This window comes from Lampetra fluviatilis, chromosome 1, assembly GCF_964198595.1.
Source record: "Lampetra fluviatilis chromosome 1, kcLamFluv1.1, whole genome shotgun sequence".
NCBI classification, from domain to species: Eukaryota; Metazoa; Chordata; class Hyperoartia; order Petromyzontiformes; family Petromyzontidae; genus Lampetra; species Lampetra fluviatilis.
Genome location: NC_136275.1, coordinates 28,827,043 through 28,851,914, shown reverse-complemented (window position 1 = coordinate 28,851,914; position 24,872 = coordinate 28,827,043). Strand labels below are relative to the sequence as shown.

Genomic DNA, 24,872 nt, shown 5'->3' with positions numbered 1-24,872 from the left:
ATGATCAGAAGTTGATTTTTTTCACTTTAAAAAGCACATTAACCATTGAAAAGCGAGCAGCCAGTTGCTCTTAAAATGCTCATAGAAGTCCACTTAGGAGCGCTCGAGTAATATCGCAAACAAGGCCGTTAATCTAAAATGTATCGTTCATAAAGACAATGGGACCCTATCAAGTGTGTATGCTGTGAATAGTGACATCCATTACATGTGAACGGATTTCAGTTTGTAGAGCGGAGCATCCCCAACCGTGGGATTCCGCAAGGTCTTACTTATGTCGACAAATACTTCAGAAAAGACACCTTAAATGCAACGTGCCCTTCTATTTATATTACTCTTGTACTCTGAATCTAGTTAATTAGCTTTCCACTTTTCTGGGTTTTTGTGCACAGTATAATCTGTTCTCCTATAACTCTGCGTGTTGTTTTCATGACGCGAATTATATATAACGTGATCAAGTGACCGGAACTACGTCGTGTGAGTCGGAATAAGCAGTCTCACGGCTGCCTCGGCGTAGCATCGCACAAAACACTGGGATGCTGCTAGATGCTTCTAGATGCTACCCACGCACCTCAGTCTTTGTTCGGCCTGCGTACGCATGTCACAAGTTATCGCGGACTGTTGCTTTACCCTATATTGTATATTATTTATGATAACACGATTTTTCCATAACGCGGTGTTCTTCAGGAACGCAATTACTATCACTGCCACGTTATAGGAGAACAACAAAGACTGTGTTAGGAGTACGTAACAATGACAAACGGAAGCGCTTTCGACCCTGCTGCTCTAGGTCAGTGGCACGATGTACAACACGGGGCGGCACATGACGCTACGCTTGGACAAGGACCACCTCGTGAATATCTCTGGAGGCCCCATCGTCTATGGCAACCGCTTGGAGGAGATCCGACTCCATTTTGGCAGCAAGGATGGACAAGGCTCAGAGCACATGCTGAACGGACAGGCGTTTGCAGGAGAGGCAAGTGCAACATCGACGATCGCGACAGTGCCATCATTAATTTAATTACGATTCCAGATGAAGGTGCGGTAGACTCTCGATTAATCTGCGTGCCATTTTTCCGATTTGCAGATTAACCACGCACACCTGAAATTTTGACGTAAATTAATTACTCATGGAATTTCCCATCAGCCCAAATTAATAATCTAAACACAGTTATACATTGTTTTTCTTGGAAATGTTTATTCCAAGTCACGTGCTTAAACCAAAGAAATAAGTGCTCTGGTTAATTCGAAATCCACGTGATCGCCTCTATAGTACAGTAGAGCAGGAAAGTGTTGTCACTGAGTACGTGCTTTGATCGGTCTATACGTTTTTGGCAGAGAGATCCATGGAAAATGGTTATTTTTTTGTATTATCCGCAATTTTGAATTATCTGCAGCCATCCTCCCCGTTATTAGTGCAGATTAATCGATAGTCTACTGTATCTTAATTCCCACTTTCTGCCTTTTCTGATATCAGACGTGCACAATTGCAATCCATGTCCCTTCCCTTCCCTCATCTCCCTCCCTTCCCTCGCCAGCAATCGTCTCCCTTCCCTCGTCTCATCAGTTGACCGCTTGGTCACACTTTGAAGTGTGTGCCCCCTTTCTCAATAACTAAATTAAGTCCCACCCATTGAAATCTGTTCCAGAAGTCCAAATAATATTGTGTGAGTGGCAGTGGTGGATTTTTTTTATCGCTTTTCCACGTGTTTTTTACATTCTTCGCGTGTTTGTCTCACCAAGTGGTTATCCTGCAGTGTTAAGTATTAAACTGATTAGCACGGTTGGCTATGTATGGTGCGAAAGAAGTTCAGCATACACACACATTAAAAGTACCTGCTCGTGTAAAGTTTCACCCTCTGTTATCCTTGCACGTTGCAACGGTGGCGGTGAATTGCGAGGCACTGACACTCGGTTGCTTTTTCTAGGTGCAGCTAATTCACTACAACCACGAGCTCTACACAAACGTGTCGGACGCAGCCCGCAACCCAGCAGGACTCACCATCGTCACCATTTTTATGAAGGTCATTGTTACTTCATTTTTTATCGAAATTTTTTTTGCAGAAATGACTAACAGTCTTATTGCTCGTCTTCGTTGTTGTTGTTATAGATTATGTATATTCTACCCTACCATGAGTTTCATGTCCATCACAAATGGGTAGAAATATTTGTGCAAATAAACGTGACCAGTGCTCATTGCAGCACGTTACACCAAGAGGCTGTCCCTCCACCACAGAGTTTGTAGATCAAGCGAGCACCAACTGGACCATGTGACCCACTGTTATCAGGCAGAGCAATGCACTTTAAAACTTTACTAGAGAAGCTATACAAACTACAATTTAAACTTTTTATTTTACCAGGTAAGGCCCACTGAGCTGTATACTGTAGCTCTTTTTCATAAGATCTGGCTATCACAAATGATAGCTGGGCTGATCATCACGTGGGCTGATCATCACGTGAAAATGTATAGCAGCCAAATCCTCTAAATGCATGTTTCTGGATGTGGGGGAAAAAACCCAGAAGATCCGGAGGAAAATACACGTGACCACAGGGAGAGAGAGAAAGAGACAAGCAAAACTCCAAATATACACTAGGCATCAGTCGGGATTGAACTCACGTCCTCCTGTATACCAGGTGATAGAGTTAATAATTCGCCACCGTGGGCAGTGATGGGCAACCCAGACTATAGTCAGTGGGGCCACATGAGCAGCCCTCCTGCACCTCAGTGGGCCGCAGGCTTGGCATCGTGCATTGTGCACTCGTCACGACCCCACGCATTTCAGTTTCATTTTTCAGTTTCATTTATTTGGTATAGCCCTGTGAGCCATTCAGCTCTTGAATTGGGTGCAACCGCAACAAACAAAAACATGAACAAGAAAACATCTTAAAGTGACTATGTACAAACAGAAAAATCCAGGAAAAAACTGCAAAATCTTCCAGAAAAAAGCACCATACACCAACGCTGTGCAAAAATCCCAGTGGGATGCAAGTCAAACAACAACAACCACAAGACAACTTAGATTAAAGCCATAATTCTAACTCCGTACCTCAACAAACAAACATGGCCAAACCAAAAAACTTTTAGAACTCACCAAAATAAAGCCATAAGCAATGTAACAGTGATCATAGCAACTTTGACCGAAATTTCACAATAAACGACATAAACAACATGTACCACTAAACCCTGTAGCCATAAATTTCGATTTAAAGCTTTCGTGACTGCAGGGATTCATCTTCTTGGTTCTTTCGGTAAAGTCACGTAGAAGGGAAGTAATAAAATAAAAAAATAAAAACATAATAAAATAATTCTCATGACGTTTCGGCCACAACGCAAGCAGCCGTCCTGTAGCCATAGCTGGCTGCATGAGTCACTCCACAACAGCAGGAGCATCAGTAGGAGTATCACATTTTTTCAAATGCACCTTTAAAGATCAGCACACTAAATCAAAACACAATATCATACGTTGCAGCGGTCATCCGGAACGAAAACATTTTATTTTAGGACACTGAATAGCAGTGGTAGCTCGGGGTGTACAACTCCTCTAGAGCAGTTTTGAGTGAAGATCTCATAGGTAGTTATTCAAGTTGCAGTTTATTGGCAATTGCATTCCAGACCCTGGTGCCTCAATAGCAAAGGCCCTTCCTTCCTCCAGTATTTGTATGGCAATAAGGAATGTGAAGCTGATAAATGAGCGAAGAACTTAGGTCACATTTGTTCTTCGAAACAGAGAGGAGATCCAGCAGGTAGTCTGCGGATTTTTTTGTAAGTACATCGTGAATAAATAAGATCTGGTGCACAAGCCGTCGAACATTAAGAGATGTTAAGTTTGACCCAATGTGGAGATCACAGTGGTGAGTCCTATATGGGCAGCTCAATGCAAATCTTAAGGCCGAGTGATAATTGAGTCAAGCTTCTTCAGTACAGTGCTTGGGGCTGATTTGTATACGATGTCACAGTAATCAAGTAGAGGCAGTATGGTAGCTTTTATCAATTCCAAACAGAACATAGGGGGGAAGCAGTGCTTGTGTCGATACAGAAAACCAATTTTTATTTTTTGTCTTTTACCAATATAATCAATGTGATCTTCAAATTTCAGTTTTGAATCCAGGATGACCCCAAGATACTTATAGATCTTGACTTATTTAAAGAATGTAATGGTGGAAAAATAACTTCCTGCCTTGGTTTTGGAGGTATTCAGGACTAGTTCAAGAGCAACTAGCTGATGTTGTAGTTTCTTGAAATTACCCTGGAGCTTAGCAATCACGTCATCCAGAGAGCGGCCAGCAGTAATCAGTATTGTGTCATCTGCAAAAAGATTTACCCTGGAATTATCCAGGTCAGTGCCCAAGTCATTGATATAAAGAGAGAACAAGAGGGGGCCGAGGATGGAACCCTGTGGAATCCCTTTTGTTATCTTAACATTGTTTGACCTCCAACCATCTGTGAATACAGTTTGGGTGCAAGAAAAGAGGTAATTTTTTAACCATTCTACTGCGTATTTGGAGAAACCGAGGCAACTTAGTTTATTAAGCAGGGTGTTGTGGTCGACTGTATCAAAGGCTTTGGACAAGTCAAGAAAAAGACTGGTGCAGTACTGCTTATTATCAAGGCTACTGTAAATGTGATTCAGAGAGTCTAATGCAGCAGATGTGGTGCTGTATTTTTTTTGGAACCCAGATTGTTTTAGATGTGAGCAAGGCCACCATGAGGGGCTGCAAGGGCCACAGGTTACCCACACCACTACTTCAGAGCCACCATCAAAAATACATGTGTAATGGGTTCCGGAGACACTTGTAGAGGGCACGTCTTTATTTCCACACACCACGTACTTATACACTTAATTCCCAGCCTATTCACAAAGGTCTTCTACACAGCCTATCTACGTAGTGTGCCTAGCCTCGTCTACGTTCCCAGGTCCTCCGGCTATGATTACCCTAGGGGAGGCTACCTGACCCGACCCAGCCAAGGTGCGGGTCTAGACCACTAGCTTCCTCAGACCTCGCCCTTTCAAGGGCGTCGGGCCGGTAGTCCCAGAGTCTCACCACTCGCCCGCACAGCGCCCCATCCCTTACAAGGACAGCGGGGCGAGGGGGTCCAGGATCTTAAGCTGGCTGGTCTTCTTGCTTCGGTCTGCGACTGGTCCCGAGCTACTGGGGAGGTCCCCCTTTATGCACCTTGCTATCGAGGGGCAGGGCTGCATGGGATCTTGGAACCCCCGCAGCCCCCCCCCCCCGCTCTTGGGCTGGGCAATGCAGCCCTTTCCCCTGGCGGTATGAGGTACCGCCCTTGATGGGCCCTGTCCACCATTGCAGGTAAGTGCGGCCCATCTATGGTGCTACACATGCGTGACCTCATGGGGGGGTCAACATGGAAATTGGGTACTCTGTGAGTGGCAGATCTTTCGCATCAGTCAAACATGTATGGGCAGTCATCGACTTATGAACACAATTAGTTCCTGAGACCCGTCCGTAAGTCGGAACACAGTAATTTACCGTATTTAAATGCCCACAAACACACACACAAGCACTCAATCCTAGCATGAGGTAGGTGCGAGTTGGTTCGTAAGTGCAGTTGTTAATAAGTGCGGGTGTTCGTAGGTCAGGTGTTCGTAAGTCCAGGTGTTCGTAAGTGCGGGTGTTCATAAGTGTGGGCGTTCGTAAGTGTGGGCGTTCGTAAATCGGGCGACCGCAAGTTCAGGCGTTCGTAAGTCGGGTCTTCGTAAGTCGATGACTACATGTACAGTGACTGCCCTCACCACAAGGAAGGGGAGACAGGGATGACAGGTGGGACAGAGGGGCGAAGGATCAATTCCACAGACTCGCACGGCCCTTGGGTTATTGAGACAATAAATTGAGACATTCTGGGCCATTCATAGGATCTCCTCCAGAGCCGATGTGACATCGCACCTGTATGTGCATGTTGAGGCAGCACGTGAACTGGTAGAATTTTTCAATTGTGCCTTTAGCTCCTTCACAGTTTTTACACAGTGGGAGATGCCAACTCTGCCTGAAATGGCAAAAGTGTTGGCTGCAAATTTTTTTCATATATATATAAACTAAATTATAATAATCTGTTGTACCACAATAGCTGGAAGATCTAGGAGAAGGGAGTGATGGTGAGGTGCGGTGGTGTCAATAATATTAACTTCCCGACCTAATACGCACCAACTTCTTAAGAATACATATTCACTTCGTTAAGGAGTGAGGCAAAATAATGTTAAACTTCTCAAATCTTGTACATTAAGCGAAGGACTAATGCTATCGATGGAGAAGTAATGATTCAAACATTTTAATGGCATGGAAATCTTCTACGAGTACTACTACTGTTTTATTTACCAGGTAAAGCCCTCTGCGCCATTAACTCCTGTTCAGTGGTGACCTGGCCACACATCGTAGTGGCTTTACCATCATCATCATCACTCGTGGGAATTTATAGCAGCAGCCAAATAATCCAAGCATTTGGAGGGCAAACACTGGAGGAGCCTAGAAAAAAATCCACGTGACCACGGGGAGAGAGAACACGGCAACTCCAGATGTACAACGGGCATCATCAGGGTCAGGATCGAACCCATGACCTCCCGCGTAGCAGCCGAGGGAGATGACATCTTATCTCGCCACCACGGGGCAAACATCGCGATCCCCTTCCTTGTGCCCGCCAACCTCCCCTCACGAGTCAATCTCACGCCCTACCCACTCGTCGCAGCTCCACAGTTCAACTTGAGAGGTTTGTTTTGGTATTCATGAGCAGCGTGGCATGACTTCAAAATGTCAATTATTGAAGCTACTTCGGATGCGAGCTGCCATGCGTTCCCCCCCCCCCCCCAACTTTGCTGACGTGCAGGTGTCGGAGACTACTAACCGGTTTTTGGACAGACTGCTCAACCGAGACACCATAACAAGAATCGCATACAAAAGTAAGGGGCTCTTAATTGTCTGTTGTGTGGGAGAAAAATATACCAACATTGGACCTTTCCATTAAAATGTATTATTATTATTTATTTATTCTGCTTGTTTACAGGTGATTTACAAACTCCGCACAGAGAGTCGCCCAAGTTGGGAATTAAACCCAAGGCGTACTTGCTGTGATGCACAAGTGTTATCAATGTGCCATCCCCCACAAGTGTTATCAATGCGCCAACCTCATTGCCCAATGTTTGCATTCAATATTCCCCATTCAAAGTAAACTAAACTATAAACTATTTTCATTTTATCAGGTAAGGCCCACTGAGCTATGTAGCTCTTTTTCAGAAGTGACCTGGCCACAAACGATTGCTCAACGAAGTGGCTGATCATCATGTTGACATTTTAAAAGCCAAATACTCTAAACGCATGTTTATAAATGTGGAGGGAAACCCCGTTGGACCCGGAGAAAAATCCACACAACCACAGGGAGAGAGAGACGCAAACTCCAAATATACAGCAGGTGTCAGGGTAGGGATCGAACCCACGACCTCCTGTATACCAGGCGAGGTAGTTAACATCTCTCCATCGTAAAACACAATGTGCTAGGACAGGAGGAACCAAATATGTGCTGGGCATTATATGGGAGTGTTACATTTTTTAAGAGTGCTCAAGTTTGATTCGTGATTGTGGAGCAAATAACCTCTTTTTCACATTCCTGTAATCCACAATTTCTGTTAACCATGGCCTGCATCTAGCTGTAGAAAATCCTACTATCCACGAAACGATTCCTCCTATCACATACGTTTATCTGCAGGTAAGACTGCGTTATCCCGAAGTGGTCATTAACAGTAGAAGTCATTCAGTGAATTCCTCCGATTATCCATGGGTATGAAGTGCACCAGGAAGTGGGTGTTGTGGTAATTACATAAATGCTGTAATAATATTGCAGGTGATGTATTGATGCTGGTGATGATGCATGAATAATTACGAAGATGACGATGATGCTCATTGGATTAATAATTATGATAATGATGGATTGGTGAAGATGATGATGATGATAGGTGGACTAATGATGACAATGAAATTGCCAACAATAATGATGCCCTAGACCAGGGGTCGGTAACCAAAATAATAACAAAAGCCTTTTTTTGTTGAATTCGGTCAACAAAAACCCAATATTTCAAGAGCTGCAATGCAACGTGAATACGAGATGGTGGTCCATAATAAATAAGTTCAACGAAGCAGCGGTCCTTAAAGAGCTGCCGTATGCGCCTCCGGAGCCGCAGGTTTGCCGACCCCTGGCATAGACGAAGGTTGTTATACAATGAGGGAAAAAAGTATTTTATCCCCTGCTGATTTTGTACGTTTGCCCACTGACGAAAAAATGATCAGTCTATAATTTGAATGGTAGGTTTTTTTGAACAGTGAGAGACAAAATAACAACAACAAAATCCAGAAAAACGCATGTCAAAAATGTTATAAATTGATTTGCATTTTAATGAGAGAAATAAGTATTTGACCCCCTCTCAATCAGAAAGATTTCTGGGTCCCAGGTGTCTTTTATACAGGTAACAAGCTGAGATTAGGAGCACTCCCTTTAAGAGTGTGCTCCTAATCTGAGCTCGTTACCTGTGTAATAAGAGACTTGACCACGATCTCTGGCTCAGTGTCCTTTATTCGGTCCGTACTGCATTCCCACACGGCTGTCTCTCTTATTCTCTCAGTGCTGGTTCCGATGTCCACTCCAGTCACCATCAGCAGCCCCACTGCTGTTCTTGTCGCTCTTGCAGCCCCACAGCAGCTCCGCTGCTGTAATCTCACACAGCTCCCTTGGCTGTTCCTGCTGCAGCTCCACTCTCCTCTCTGCTACTCCGCAGCTCTGACAGCCTCGTGCTGTCTCGCCTCCTCGTCGCTCCTGCGACTCTTGGCAGCCACCCCGCTGCCTCTCACACCCAGCCTTACTGCCTATCCTATCTGCAGCTTACACCTCCCAGTAGCTCCCTACTGTTCCCGGGGTTGGCTCCCGCTTCGACGGTGCCCCCTCGGCTCGTACGCCCGCGTGGCCCCACACCTTTCCATTCACACCCCGACTGCCCTCTCTTTCCGGTTTACCCGCTTAAAGACCCCAACCTTTCACCCACGTCACCTGGCTCCGCCTCCTCGTGACGTCACATCCGGAAGGTCGCTTTCGCCCGCATTACACCACCCTCCCCCATAGAAAAAACCCAGCCGACCTCGGCTGAACAATACCAAAGCGTAATGCGGTGAACCGACCTTCCCCCTTAAAGGACACTAAGCATGCAATATAACAACAAGAACAACAACACAAGTAACATCGACGAACGTACGAAAGCATGCGATAAATACGACGGCAAGAACAAGAACAATAACAACATACAATCAACGAAACGTAAGCGATTTGGAACGAGTGCGGGTCGCCGGCCCGTCCCGGACGGTCGGCGGCCCACTTGTAGAACGGGGACGCGATGGAACACGAGGAATGACAGGGGGTAATTCCCCTGCTGCGATTGGAAGTCCACCGACGTCTCGTGTCCCTGACGAATCAGTCTTGGTCGTGTTCCGCGAATGCGCCTGCAGCGGGGTCGGAAGGGTCGCAGGGCTCGAAGGTCCCGCAGCCCTGGCAGGCGCCCTCCGAACAGGCCCACTCCTCCCCCGCGGTGTCACGGTCGGCCTGTCTGGAACAGGTACGACAGGCGCTCTAGCAAGATCAATGGACGCAGGCGGGGAAGAGTCAGAGTCAGCAGCAACAGACCCCGGCAAGGCAACATTGGGAGATGACGCATCACGTAGGGGAGCAACATATGGTTTTAACCGCGACGTATGAACAAACCAACGGCGAGACCCAATCTGAACGCGCGCCGACTGTGGATTGGGAACCTCAATGAGGCGCACAGGACCATGCCAAGGTTTGTGCAATTTAGGAGAGGTCCCCGGCCGCACCTGCGGGCAATGGAGCCAGGCCAGGTCTCCCACCTTCCAGGGGCACTCCCCCTCAGACCGCCGAGCATACCGCTCGTTCCGGGCCTGGGCTTTGGCCGTAGCCACGCGGGCGTTTTCCCGCGCCTCCGTAACCCGGCGAACCGTGTCCTGAATGTATTCAGGGAGTGGTTTACGAGGTCCCTTCACCCCAGTACCCAATTGCACATCCACCGGAGGCACGTTTTCCCGACCATACATAAGGTAAAACGGCGAATACCCTGTAGCCGCATGGGGCGTCATCCTGTACGCCGAAAGCACTCCGGGGATGTGCAGATCCCAATCTGATTGCTGTTCACTCACAGTATGGCAAAGCATGGCAGACAATGTCCTGTTCAGCCGCTCAACCATACCATCCGTCTGCGGATGGTATGGAGATGTCCGTATTTTCTTAGTCCCAAGGTCTGCGCACACTTCAGCCAATAATTTAGAAGAGAAATTTCGGCCCTGGTCCGTGAGGAGTCTCTCAGGCGCCCCCTTGTCCATAATGTACCCAAACAAAAAGGCGTCGGTGATGGCCGCGGCCGACTGATTGGGCAACGGCCAGGCCATCGGCCAACGGGAGAGATACTCAACCCCTACCAGCAAATATTTATTTCCCCTCGCCGATGGTGGGAAGGGTCCCAATATGTCCAGTGCCACCAATTCATTGACTCGAGACACCTGCATCGACTGGAGAGGCGGCACGTAAGGATGTTTAGGCGGCTTACGCCGGGCGCATTCAGGGCACGCGCGCACGTGCCCTACGACATCTGTCGCCATGCCGTGCCAAAAATAATGACGTTGTAACGTCAACAAAGTCTTCTGCACCCCTAAATGCAATAGTGTGTCACAATGGAGAGTTCTAATCAACTCAAATCGCAAGGACGTTGGTACCACCACACGCCAGCTTTCCTGGAACCTTTCTTGCCACATAAGCAGACCATCTCGGAGAGCGGTTCGCGGCCCCACAGCCGAACTCGGACTCCCATTGTCCCTCATAGACCGCTTCCGCATGGACAACAACGACTCGTCCATCATCTGTTCCCGAATCCAGACAGACCGCGGCAGATTCAAAACCCCGTCAGTCGGTCCCGGTTCCATCGGAGTATCCGACTTCCCGACGGCCAACGTAAGCGGCTGAGGGGGGTTCAGAATCGGCGAACACCTATGCGTCCCCGACGCACATTTACAAGGGGCGCGCCCTGGTAATTTGGAAAGTGCGTCAGCGTTCGCATGGCGCACTCCCTTCCGATGTTGAATTTGGAAGGAAAATTCCTGCAGCGTGTCCAACCAACGTGCCCACTGTCCCGATGGCTGGTCCATTTTGAGTGCATATTGCAAGGCCGCATGATCCGTACGCACAATAAACGAACGACCGTAAAGGTACGGTCGAAATTGGCGTAGGAAAAAAACAACCGCCAAAAGTTTTCTACGAGTGACACAGTAGCGTGTTTCCGCAGGCGATAAGACTCGGCTACCATACGCCACGACGCGCTCTACGCCCCCTTTAGACTGTGATAATACCGCCCCAATACCTGTGTCACTCGCGTCCGTATCAAGAATGAAAGGGCGATTAAAATCGGGATAATCCAATGTCGGGGCCGTAGCCAATAGATCACGCAGACTCCGAAAGGCCGCCTCTTCCGGCTCTCCCCAAACAAATTTCCGTCCTTTACCCGTAAGGAGATGCAAGGGCCTCGCAATCGTCGCAAACCCCGGCACAAATCTTCGGTAATACGAGGCAAATCCCAAAAACCGCCGAACATCCCCCACGGAGGCCGGAGTCGGCCAATCTCGGACGCACGCCGTCTTTTCCGGATCCGTGGACACCCCCTCTGCACTCACAATGTGCCCCAAATAACGGACGGACCGTTGCAGTAGGTGGCATTTCTTTGGTTTGAATTTCAAATTGGCAGAGCGCATCCTCGTGAACACTGTCTCCAGCCGCGTTAAATGTTCCTCGAATGTGCGGCTGAACACAATAATATCGTCCAAATATATAAGACACGTCTCCCACTGCAACCCCGTCAAAACGAGCTCCATCAACCTTTGAAACGTAGCAGGGGCCGCATTCAATCCCATCGGGAGGCAGTTGAATTGAAATAACCCCTGCGGCGTACGGAATGCGGTTTTCTCCCGTGAGGACTCGTCAAGGGGAAGCTGCCAAAATCCCGAAGAGAGGTCCAGTGTGGAAAAGAACTTAGCCCCCGACAATGCGTCAAGGGAGTCGTCCATACGCGGCAGGGGGTACGCATCTGCCACCGATATCTTATTCAATTTCCGGAAATCAACACAAAATCGCAAGTTGCCATCCTTTTTCTTAACCAAGACCACAGGAGCGCCCCATGGGCTGTTAGATGGCGATATAATGTCCGCAGCCAACATGTCTTCCACCGCCCCCCGAACGTGTTCTCGCTCCGCTGGACTCATCCGATGCGAATTTAACCGAATAGGGGCAGCGTCGCCCGTCTCAATGTGATGGGAAAGCAACGATGTGCGTCCCAAATCCAAATCGTCGGAGCTGAACACATCCGAATACGTCAGCAACAATTTACGCAGCGCATCACGTTGCCCCACGGACAGGGAAGAATTTTCGTCACATAAGGTAGCGATCCAACGATTATCCGAACCCCTTGGCTCGGAAACACCAGCGACCACTCCCCGGCGATGCGGACAATCGTGCGTCGCAAACGCCGTAGTGGCATGTGCCACAACCGTACCGGCCGGAACACGGATGTTTTCCACCCCCGCATTAAGCACCTGTAAAACCGGTAATTGATCCGGCCGGACGATGGTCTGTGCCCCAACTAACGCCAACCCTGTTGTTATCGTGGCGGATGGCGACAACAAGACCCCTACTGCTCCTAGCCGATTGGGCAGGGGCTTCCGATACCGCAAGGGTATAAGCATCTGTGAACCAGGTGGGATGTCCACAGATGCGACGGACAGCGCCTGCACCTGTACGGCCGAAGCAGGTCGCCCCCAGGGCGACGGCAGAAACGAGATTCGACGGCCCCCCGGCAATTCAATACAATTCTCATTGATTTTAATCAAAATGGGCATCTTAGCCAAAAAATCCGTGCCTAGTAAGCAAGGAACCGCCAAAGATCTCGATATTAACACAACGCCCGAAGCCGACACATCCCCTATAGATATCTTAGCATCCACCTGGCCCACGATACCCATACTACCCCCGTTCGCAGCGACGCAAGACCCATAAACCGGACGCACAGCCCCCGGCGGAATGCCCAACAGATGGAAAATGACATCCGATATAATAGTCGCAGACGCTCCCGAGTCGACCAAAATGCGCACGTCCACACCTTGTATAGACCCCGGTACAGTGGACGAACCCGTAGCGGCCGCGACAACTCTCCGTGCCAATTTGCGCCACTGCGTAACTGAATGACAAGGCCCCGTCGATGGCCTTTCTTTAACAACAACAATAGGATCGCGCAACAAAGGTGGTGGGTGAGGTGTAAAGCCTTGCCGAGTGTCTGGTGCGTGCCGACATGCCTGTTTCGGAGGTTCCTTGGTCGGCTTGTCCGGTGTTGTGGGCTCCTGCTGCGGCGGACCCGGGAAGCGGGCCCAGCAATCCTTGGCGTAATGGCCCCTACGGCCGCAGCGGAAGCAATCGGCCTCGTTGCGCCGAAGCGCAGGTCTTGCATCCCGGCGGCCCCGTTCCGATGGCGTAGCGCGCGGCCCCGGCCTTCCGCGTCCCGACCATGGAGAGGAGGCGGCCGTCAGCTCCCGAGGACCCCGCTCATCCGGCACATAGATCGCCCTTGTGGGGTCCCACCCCATCGCGCCTCCTTCCTTGACGGGCCCACCCGTCCATGCCGCCACTTGCTTCCAGCGACGGAGATTAAACTGCGCATCCAGACACTTTGCTGCCGCCCGGGACGTGAGCTTCTCATGCCCACACACAGGCATGGGGATCCCCAGATCCCGAGACAGCTCCAGCATTTTTCCCAATATGAGAGGCTCGAGCAGATCCTGTGGCGTGTCAGGATATGCTGCCATGGCCAGCTCCAACACCGCACCCCTGAACGCCACGGGCGATTCTTCGGGTGCTCGTTGTCGTTGAGCGAATCGCCGATGCGCGTCGTCAGGTGGCTCATAGGCGTCGGCCATTTCCTCAAAAACTCCACATAAAGTCTTCTTCTTATCGGCCGTTATGGAACGGAAAAATCGAACAGATTCGTCGTCCAGTAGAGTCGGCAACACTTCCAAAGCCTCCGCATCGGTCCATCTTGCTGAACGAACCGCCGCCAAAAATCGGCAGGCGAAAGCGCTCCAATCGCCCCCGATAGAGAATTCCTTAACTGTAGTAAGGTGGCGACTCCGACTCCTCTTTACGCCGTCTTCCAATGATGGTTGTTCTGGAGGCAAATTCAAAATGGCGTCGGCCCGCGGCGTGGCCAAGATGGCGGTTTGGCGCCGCGGAGCGCGCAAGATGGCGTCTTCTTGCCGCGTGGCCAATGGCGGCGGCAGGGCAGGCAACGTGGCGGCCCGTGGAGCACCTTCTCGTTCCGTCGTCGTCCTTGGCGTAACGAGGTGACATAGATGCGCCAGGACGTCCTTGAGTGTCTCCAGTTGTTCTGCCACCTGTTGCCATCTTTGATCAGCGTCCGATGTTGTTGACGGACCCGCCATCGCGCCGACATCTTCCACGCCCGTCCCCGTGCTCGCCTCAGCAGGGCTCTCCTCCACCACCCCAGCAGAATCCGTGGTCGGAGGGAATTCGTCGTCGTCGGACGAAGAAGCCGATGCTGGCGCCGGAGGAATTTTCTTCCTTACTTGCTTAGACATGCCGTTTCACTTCTGACACCAGTGTAATAAGAGACTTGACCACGATCTCTGGCTCAGTGTCCTTTATTCGGTCCGTACTGCATTCCCACACGGCTGTCTCTCTTATTCTCTCAGTGCTGGTTCCGATGTCCACTCCAGTCACCATCAGCAGCCCCGCTGCTGTTCTTGTCGCTCTTGCAGCCCCACAGCAGCTCCGCTGCTGTAATCTCACACAGCTCCCTTGGCTGTTCCTGCTGCAGCTCCACTCTCCTCTCTGCTACTCCGCAGCTCTGACAGCCTCGTGCTGTCTCGCCTCCTCGTCGCTCCTGCGACTCTTGGCAGCCACCTCGCTGCCTCTCACACCCAGCCTTACTGCCTATCCTATCTGCAGCTTACACCTCCCAGTAGCTCCCTACTGTTCCCGGGGTTGGCTCCCGCTTCGACGGTGCCCCCTCGGCTCGTACGCCCGCGTGGCCCCACACCTTTCCATTCACACCCCGACTGCCCTCTCTTTCCGGTTTACCCGCTTAAAGACCCCAACCTTTCACCCACGTCACCTGGCTCCGCCTCCTCGTGACGTCACATCCGGAAGGTCGCTTTCGCCCGCATTACACCTGTATAAAAGACACCTGTTCACAGAAGCAATCAATCAATCAGATTCCAAACTCTCCACCATGGCCAAGACCAAAGAGCTCTCAAAGGATGTCAGGGACAAGATTGTAGACCTGCACAAGGCTGGAATGGGCTACAAGACCATCGCCAAGCAGCTTGGTGAGAAGGTGACAACAGTTGGTGCGATTATTCGCAAATGGAAGAAACACAAAAGAACTGTCAATCTCCCTCGGCCTGGGGCTCCATGCAAGATCTCACCTCGTGGAGTTGCAATGATCATGAGAACGGTAAGGAATCAGCTCATAACTACACGGGAGGATCTTGTCAATGATCTCAAGGCAGCTGGGACCATAGTCACCAAGAAAACAGTTAAGGACTGAAATCCTGCAGTGCCCGCAAGGTCCCCCTGCTCAAGAAAGAAAATATACATGCCCGTCTGAAGTTTGCCAATGAACATCTAAATGATTCAGAGGACAACTGGGTGAAAGTGTTGTGGTCAGATGAGACCAAAATGGAGCTCTTTGGCATCAACTCAACTCGCCGTGTTTGGAGGAGGAGGAATGCTGCCTATGACCCAAAGAACACCATCCCCACCGTCAAACATGGAGGTGGAAACATTGTGCTTTGGGGGTGTTTTTCTGCTAAGGGGACAGGACAACTTAACCGCATCAAAGGGACGATGGACGGGGCCATGTACCGTCAACTCTTGGGTGAGAACCTCCTTCCCTCAGCCAGGGCATTGAAAATGGGTCGTGGATGGGTATTCCAGCATGACAATGACCCAAAACACACGGCCAAGGCAACAAAGGAGTGGCTCAAGAAGAAGCACATTAAGGTCCTGGAGTGGCCTAGCCAGTCTCCAGACCTTAATCCCATAGAAAATATGTGGAGGGAGCTGAAGGTTCGAGTTGCCAAACGTCAGCCTCGAAACCTTAATGACTTGGAGAAGATCTGCAAAGAGGAGTGGGACAAAATCCCTCCTGAGATGTGTGCAAACCTGGTGGCCAACTACAAGAAACGTCTGACCTCTGTGATTGCCAACAAGGGTTTTGCCACCAAGTACTAAGTCATGTTTTGCAGAGGGGTCAAATACTTATTTCCCTCATTAAAATGCAAATCAATTTATAAAAATGTTGACATGCGTACTTCTGGATTTTGTTGTTGTTATTCTGTCTCTCACTGTTCAAATAAACCTATCATTACAATTATGGACTGATCATTTCTTTGTCAGTGGGCAAACGTACAAAATGAGCAGGGGATCAAATACTTTTTCCCCTCACTGTAGTGTTGCTGCTACTACTACATGGTCTGGGCGCTCATTCAGCATGGACAATGTTTTTGAACGTGCAGGTGGGATGACTACGGTGGAGATGGAGCCGCAATATAGATTTAATGAGCACATTTTGTATTTGTGCCACTCGTATAACATGAGGGCTATTGGTGTGAAGGTGCCGTGCTTTACGCTTCATACATTTTACAGGACATTTCCGAATTGAGGTCGATGCACCAAAGTGGCTGACCGTGAAAAATCGCAGAGAGTGAGCCGGCAACAAGTACCCCCCGCGTAGATTGAATAATATTGTCAGGGCTTATTAGTGAAATGTTTACACGGTATATAAAACTGCAATCGTGGCTTGATGCATCAATCATCGCTTTTTTCAAAAGGATGATAAAGCCAACATAATAAATGATAGACCCATTATCCTCTTATCACATGTGTATATTTAAATCGCTGACGAAGATCAATGGAAACACAATAATGAACAAATTAGAGGCCACTGTTTGTGCAAAAAAAACACGTACAATGTAGGCGGTATTGACCAACAATCCGGGATTCTGAAAAATTGCCTGAAAATTACTCAGTTGGGATCATACAGCACCAGCAACATCACCCCCTACTGTTAAAACCTGGCACGACCCTCCTGAAAAATAGCCTTGAGAAACCAGCGAGGCTTTTCTGGGTAAAAACGCGAAATTATAATAAACACCTCTCTGAATCAACGTGAAAATGTGGATATTTCCGCAAGGGTTCATGCAAATAAGTATGATTGTAATTAAGTCGATTCTGTGAAAGTGGGGTGAGTGTTTGCATACAAGAGAGAGCTGAAGGTGTCTGGATCAGGTGTGCATCTGAGCGCGTGGTCACAATAAGTTGCTTCGGTAGACAAAATCATTAAAATGCACCAACACTAGTCACTGAACTATTTTTCCAGGTAAGGCCCACTGAGCTGTATAGCTCTTTTTCAGAAGCGACTTGGCCATGAATGATAGCTCAACGAAGCGGCTCACCATGTGGAAATTTATAGCAGCCCAAATACTCTAAACGCACGTTGATTCTAAATGTTGCGTAAAAGTGCAATTCTGCTAGTGCAGATAAGAGGTTACTCACAGGGATCTCAGAATTAGTTTTGTGGTATCTCCATCCACAGGCCGTTCTCAATAATGGGGTGATGCACTTGGTCTCTGAAAGTTCCAAGCTGAATTGTTTTTGTCTCCTGACACCGACTCATCGAACATTGTTGCATTTTATTTCAGATGACGCCTACCTGCTTCAGGGTCTATCTGTCGAAGAACTCTACCCAGATACGTCAAGCTACATCACATACGAAGGATCCATGACGACGCCACCCTGCTATGAGACCGTCACCTGGATCGTCATGAACAAACCAGTGTATATCACTCACCTGCAGGTCAGTGACACTGTGTACTTCTGTCTTGCTTAGGTCAGTTGACAGATCTATCTCACAATTTCCATGTACATATTATACACATTTTTATTGTCCTTAAAATGGTTTGGAATAACTCGGACAAATGTAAGGGGCACAGAAAATCAAATTATGTCAGGACAATGTTCAATAAACCACTTGCATAGCCTTTGCTTAATGCCAAAGAGTTCTGAATGGGTTGTGTGCATTGATTGATTTAGGCCACTGTTAGGCATGTTGAACAAGGCTGCCCAGCGCTCATTTTGAGCACTTTAGCTGCACTTAACAATGATAAATATTTCGCTGTTTTAAATTAAATAACAAAAAAATTGATATCCAACAACTGACCCAAAGTGTATTTCTCAACACTCGCTGAAGTCAGTTGGCTATACTGTAATAGCGTCAACATTTAGCTCCAAGCAGCAAAGCTAACTAAACTTGGGACAACGTAAGTTAATTGACTTACTCTGTAAGTAAATGTTGTGGGTTTGCTCTGCAACACACCGGTGTGCTGAACTCGCAACCAATTGGCACGTTTTGTTTACGTGACAAACCTTACTAATTGGCTGTGTCAGGTGGTGGCGGGTTTAACAACACATTTATATTCACGCGATCTAACCCAAAACCCTCTATTATGGATAATATAATATTGGTCATGAAAGCCTACTACATGTTAAACTACTCCATTGGGATTACATACAGTAGAGTTTTACCCTAGCATTGCGCTATAATGGCACAAATACATGGAATTCATTCCATGGAATCCCATATAATTTCACGGTAAACTTATTAAATTATCATAAAATAACTTAGTTTGAAATACACATACAATACGGATTATGATTCCTATGGTTAGTGAATTAACACAACAGTATGAAAAATAAGAATAGGTTTTACCATTTCTGGCAATAAAACAGGGGGTGTTAAGATGTGCAAACACCCATTTGCAAGGAATCAAGTCTGCATTAACCACACGCACTTGTGATGAACGTGCAAACAAAAATGCTCTGATAATTAATGAATATATGCAGTTTTTGGAACTGATTAGCCTACACCAGAGACATCCTTCTTTGGGAAGGCTAAAAAAGGTCCCATGATATAAATAACAACAATATTTCAGGATGCTGAAAAGAGAGGCGGGATATGACGAGGCATATTTCTTATCCCCCCGTTCTCCCCGTGTCCCCCTGGGTCACCCTTGGGAAAGCGTTGTTTTAGCTCTCTGGGCCTCTCCTACCCTGGCTGAGCAAAAACAAACAAACTCAACTCCACGAAAACAAAATGGGCAAAAGCACATCGCTCCACGTAATTTGCATTTCTTTGCATTTCACGGTTTAGGGACCTAGAAAAAAATGTTACAGACCTGATTTAAAAAAAAAATGTATCGACATGCAATGGACTTCCCTTAGCCTTTGAGCTGTAAAGAAGGGTCATTGCCGAAACATCGCCAGAGTTATTGACGTGTTGAGGTTTTAGCTTTTGTTGTTATTTGTGCTCCACTTCCAACGCAATCTCACCGAATAATTTGTTGAATTAATCATTTAGTTACTACTTCAGCCCACCGGGTTGTTGGCGCGTTTTGTTTACGTGACAAACCTTATTGGCTGTGTCGGGTGGTGAAGGGTTATGACCAGAGGTGAGACAAAGTCATTGTTATGCAAGTCCAAGTCGAGTCGCAAGTCATCAAATTCATGACTCGAGTCTGACTCGAGTCCAAGTCACATGACTCGAGTCCACATCTCATAGGTGGGACAAAGTCATTGTTATGCAAGTCCAAGTCGAGTCGCAAGTCATCAAATTCATGACTCGAGTCTGACTCGAGTCCAAGTCACATGACTCGAGTCCACACCTCTGGTTATGACACATTTATACTTACGCGATCTAACCCAAAAACCTTGATGACTAATATTGGTCACAAAAGCCTACGTGTTAAAACTGAATTCATCAAGATGAGATTTGAGCCCTTTCACTTTATTCAAGTAGCAATGTATTTCAAACCCATATGTGGCTCTGCACGTTTATCTGATGGAGTATTTTTGAAGTGAAATGGTTAGCATAATGGGACCTTAGGAGTGCTTACACCCAGAGGATATTGAGTGATGAGGCACATCCGCCCTTCCCTCAGACCAGTACCCCCACCAATGATAACATTTGCGGGATGCGCGTCCACTGACTTCAGCAGTACATCATTGACACTTTAGCAGTCAGATGTTTAGAATTGTAAAATCCATTGTGTGTTCACCTCTTTTATACAGATGCATTCCCTTCGACTACTTAGCCAAAACCTTCCATCCCAGATCTTTCTGAGTATGCACGACAATTTCAGGCCAACTCAAACGCTCAGTAGCAGATGCGTCCGCACCAACATCAACTTCAACTTTTCTGGCAGAGACTGCCCCAACAAGAAACCGCAAAAGCTGAAGTACAGAGGTGAGTTGGACAAAACGCATCTTTAACTGTCACCACTTGATGGAGGAGGATTTCTATATTTCACAAGCACAACTTACTGCACGTCCATATGATAGTGTGTTTACAATATATCAAAATACAATGACAGGGAATGTATTGATATATATAGGAGCATAGGTCAAAAACACCTCAATGTCGTTAACGTTGGAATGTGACCACAAGATGGCAGTGCGGCAATGAATTTAATCAATCAGCCAATTCGTTACTAGTGTAGGACTGTTACTGACGCGAGTACTTCTTTGTCTTTCTCGTTCCTTTTATTCCGCATATAGTTCACATCTCCGACAGCATCGTTCAATGTTCCTCCGTTCGCTCGCTCCGCTTCGCTCCGCTTCGCTCGCTTTCTCTCTCTAAACTCAGGTCCGATACTCTGCTGCTCGCTACGCTGTACTCGCTCCGTCCTTGCTACTCTGTCCGTACTCTATATCCACTGCTACCTTATACTATACTCTCTTATTCACTGCTACCTTATACTATCCACTCCTATTCACTGCTACCTTATACTATACTCTCTTATTCACTGCTACCTTATACTATACTCTCTGTTGCTCCGTCTCTGTCCCAGGCACTGTCTCCAGCTCCAACTCAAACACTCTCCAAGCCTTCCGTTTCTCCGCTACGCTCTGCCTTTATCCCCGAACCAATCAGCCAATTAATTATGTCATCCCCCGCTTCGCTACTCGCCCCCAGGCCCCCAGCCTCACGTGATGTCACGTGATGTTGTTTTCGTAGACACTTACTCTCTCGACCAATCACCGGCCTGCGTCCTCAGTTACGCTTAAAACCTGTGGCGTCTCTTAATGACCTCCCCCCTTAATTGGCGCAACAACAACTCTATGTCCTCAGTTGCCCCCCACTGTCCGTTGCAAGCTCGCTCCGCAACCAACCGCGTGGCGTGTGTCATCTCAGGTCCTACACTAGTGTAGTGAGCGACGTCCGACACACGTCTAATAGAAGGCTTCTTATTTATTAAGAGCACACTGGGCGATATACTTCGTAACGCAGCTACACCTAGGCTGTCCAAACACGCAGCCCATCTCTGTCCTGCGCTACGCTGGCTGATTGACGAGCGTAGCGGTGGCGACAGAGCTGGTCTTGCAAAACAGCTACGTGGTCGAAGACAAAGAGATGACGACGGCAGCGACGCAACCAGGACCCAGACCCCACATGAACAGCCCCGAAGCTCTGGTTCGGTGCTCCGTATATCTGCCTGGCATGGTCAAGCTCCACCTCTGGCCACGCCCCCTCTCTAGAACCCGGGTTGGTTCCCAGAGCGTCTCGACTGAATCTACCCTTCACCGTTACCCCAGATACACCCCTTCATAATAAGGTATTATGTAATGCAGCTCTAAGCGGAATTACCCCTATAGGCCAGCAGGTGTCACCCTGTCATTACATTAGTACAGCGCATACCGGTGTGTTGGAGAGTTATGTAAAAGTTCCACCATAAAGCAACGATACAGCTTAATTAATTTCCAACCGCCATTCTATAATTCAAAAGTGTTCAATGCCATGTGTGAGTCAGAAGCTTGTGTTGACTTTCACTCCAGCAATATCGGAGAACCCTGTAATTCCGCACTTTTAAATAAAAATCCCAGAACAGGAGGCTGAAGTTGAGAATATTGTAATATATTGTGAATACACAACCAAGTGTACACACAGTATATTGACGATCTTATATTGATGTCTAATCACTTTATTTAAACACGTTTTCTCCTTGCTCACATGCATGCCCATCAATGGTCCAACTTAAGCAGTGATTAAAACCCACACTTAAACATGAGTAGGTGTTCTTATTCTTACACTTAACATGTGGATGTTCTCCAGGATTATTATCAGAACCATGTTATTGAGTTGATGAATATGCTGCAATAATCTGTAATTGTTGTGTTCATTTGCTTACTGCAGTTTTAAGCACATTCAACATTTACTATATTATAAAAAAACACACAAATTTACTATTTTTAATGTTTAAAGATATTCTCTGTCAGCCAGTCGGGTACATTGAGCAGCGAATTGGATAATTCTTCATCGTGCGTAACAATAATGTGAAACGTTGGCTAAATGTGGTACCTATCGAGGAAACGTGAGCAAATAATGTTCATGGAATCCATTATCCGCATGCGTTTTATCCAATTTGCGGATTAACCATACACACCTGAGATTTTGACGTAAATGAATAACTCATGGATATTTCCCTTAAGCCCAAATTAATAATCTTAAAACAGTTAAAGTTATTCTTAGAAATGTTTATTACAAGTCACGTGCTTAAACCGAACAAATATGTGCTCCAGTTAATCCGAAATACATGTGATCGCCTCTACAGTACAGTCGTTGCATAACAGTGAGTATAGTTTGATTGATGACTGGTGGCTGGCCCTGCTGCTGTCCACTTAGTGGGCCGAGTCATCTGTGCTAGAGCAGCAAAGTGCTATCACTGAGCACACGCATCATCAATCAATCGTTAGTATTCGTTCTAAATTGAAAGAGCAAGAATCGAAATTGTCAGTTTTGCTTAAAAAACCACTAATGTATAACTATATTAGTGGTTTATGGCATAGAGATCCGCAGAAAATTGATATTTATTTCATTATCCGCGATTATGAATTATCTGCGGCTGTCCTCCCCGTCATTATCGTGGATAATCGAGTCTACTGTACGTTGTACTTTAATATAACATTTGCATACTCTGCTCTGAATGTTGTAAGGTGCACAACTGTAAATCGGTTATACGATTGTAACGTAATATTACTTAAAGTTGTTCTCTTCCTCTTTTTTTAGTCAATGAAATTATTTTGAAATAAGAAGAAACTATTCAACACTCGCGGTGCACAAAAAATCCGTCCATACTTTTTTTTGCAAGGTGTACATTGGAGAATATTGAGAACGAGGGTGCACAACATTTTGATAATCACTTATATTCTTAATTCTGGAATCCACAACGGCTGGGGGGGCGGAGGGGGGGCGGAGGGGGAGCGGCGCTTCCCCACATGGCAACATCATCACGGCACTTGTGTGTCGCCCGGCCGTGTCGCCCGGCCGCGTTACCAAGCCGCGTTACCCGTCCGCGTTACCCGGTTTTGTTACCCAGTTGTTACCCGGTTGTGTTACCTGGCCGTGTTACCCAGCTGTGTTACCTGGTTGTTTCCCGGCTGTGTTACCAGGCTGTTACTCCGCTATGTTACCAGACTGTGTTACCCGGTTTTGTTTACTCGGCTGTGTTACACAGTTGTAATACCCAGCCGTGTTACGTGGCCGCGTTACCCGGTGAGAGCGATCGCGTTCGCAATTGGTGACATTCTGATGCTTTCCAGGCACAGTAAATTAAATGACCAAAATGAATGTTAAATTTAATTCTAATCTATAATTGTACCGTACTACTGTTGTATGTCTTTATACTCATGTTTATGCAAAGTAGATTATTAATTTCCCATGCCCAATTTAGGAAACCCATTGTTTTAGTGATTGCTAAAATGGAAAGTGAAGAATATATCTCTATATTGGCTGGTTTATAAGTATTGAAGTCATAAAATAACTGTATATAGTGCATTGGGATGCTACAGTTTATCCCTGGTTTGCGTACGTGCCAAGTTATGGCATGACGGTGAATGTGTTCAGGCCGTACGTGTAGTGTACATGAAAAAAACTAAGATTTTTGTATGCGTAGCAGAAGCAAAATTGCTCATCCTTCTCGTTTAAGCCTCTCAAAACGTTGCGGTGAATTCGCTGAAACAAATTGCTATGGTCCCTTTTTCAAGAAGGGGGGCGGAAAAAGGCTCTTTGCTCCAGTTAAGTGAGCTCTTTGCGTGGCTGCGGTAGCTTTTAGGAGATGAGTTAAGTGCTGAACATGCCCCAACTCAACACATCAACCAGGTGGCCGGACATAAGCGCAAACTGAAACAAATCAGAGACAAATGTCATTTTAGCAGTGGTGGCTCATGGCTCCAGTTTGACAAGGAATCAAACTCCGCTTAAGGCATTTTCCAAACTCCGGTTGAAACACAGGCAGGACTCTTCGGTCACTTGAGTACTGTGATGGCAACGTCATGCCAGTGGATTGAGTCAATCAACATTGATTGGACAAAAAACATTAAATGAGGTAACCTGCCGGTAAAAATATTTGAAGACTCAGAGGCTTTTGTTACAATAAAAAATTGTTAATCATGAAGTGGTATTTTCTCCAAGGGCAACCACACGTTGCCCTTCTCTTCCGATCGCCAATACAATCCACCCGCACGCATTACCATCGAGGACTGGGACTCCCTGGCAGAGAGTCTGTTTCCTGAAAAAAACAACTGAAGTCATAAGCTGTGTATACTGTAGCCAATTGTGATTTAAATGGTTGTATGAATGCAGACTTGTAGTGAGTTCATGACAAGCTCTGCGAGTTCGGGATGGGGCGGTTTCAGAATCAGA

General features: G+C 47.2%; 1 protein-coding gene across 2 annotated transcripts in view; it reads left to right on the top strand.

Annotated features, from left to right (window-relative positions):
- Positions 1 to 23,625, top strand: part of LOC144934491 (carbonic anhydrase-related protein 10-like) — a 429,201-nt gene extending 405,576 nt beyond the window's left edge. For both annotated transcript variants that reach the window (XM_078860319.1, XM_078860310.1), the window contains 6 exons: positions 788 to 973; positions 1,926 to 2,021; positions 6,839 to 6,911; positions 17,818 to 17,972; positions 20,243 to 20,417; positions 23,238 to 23,625. In XM_078860319.1, the coding sequence (XP_078716445.1) occupies positions 788 to 973; positions 1,926 to 2,021; positions 6,839 to 6,911; positions 17,818 to 17,972; positions 20,243 to 20,417; positions 23,238 to 23,260 (708 nt within the window). In that variant the 3' untranslated portion in view covers positions 23,261 to 23,625. The remainder of the gene's footprint in view (positions 1 to 787; positions 974 to 1,925; positions 2,022 to 6,838; positions 6,912 to 17,817; positions 17,973 to 20,242; positions 20,418 to 23,237) is intronic.
- The last annotated feature ends 1,247 nt before the right edge of the window (positions 23,626 to 24,872 follow it).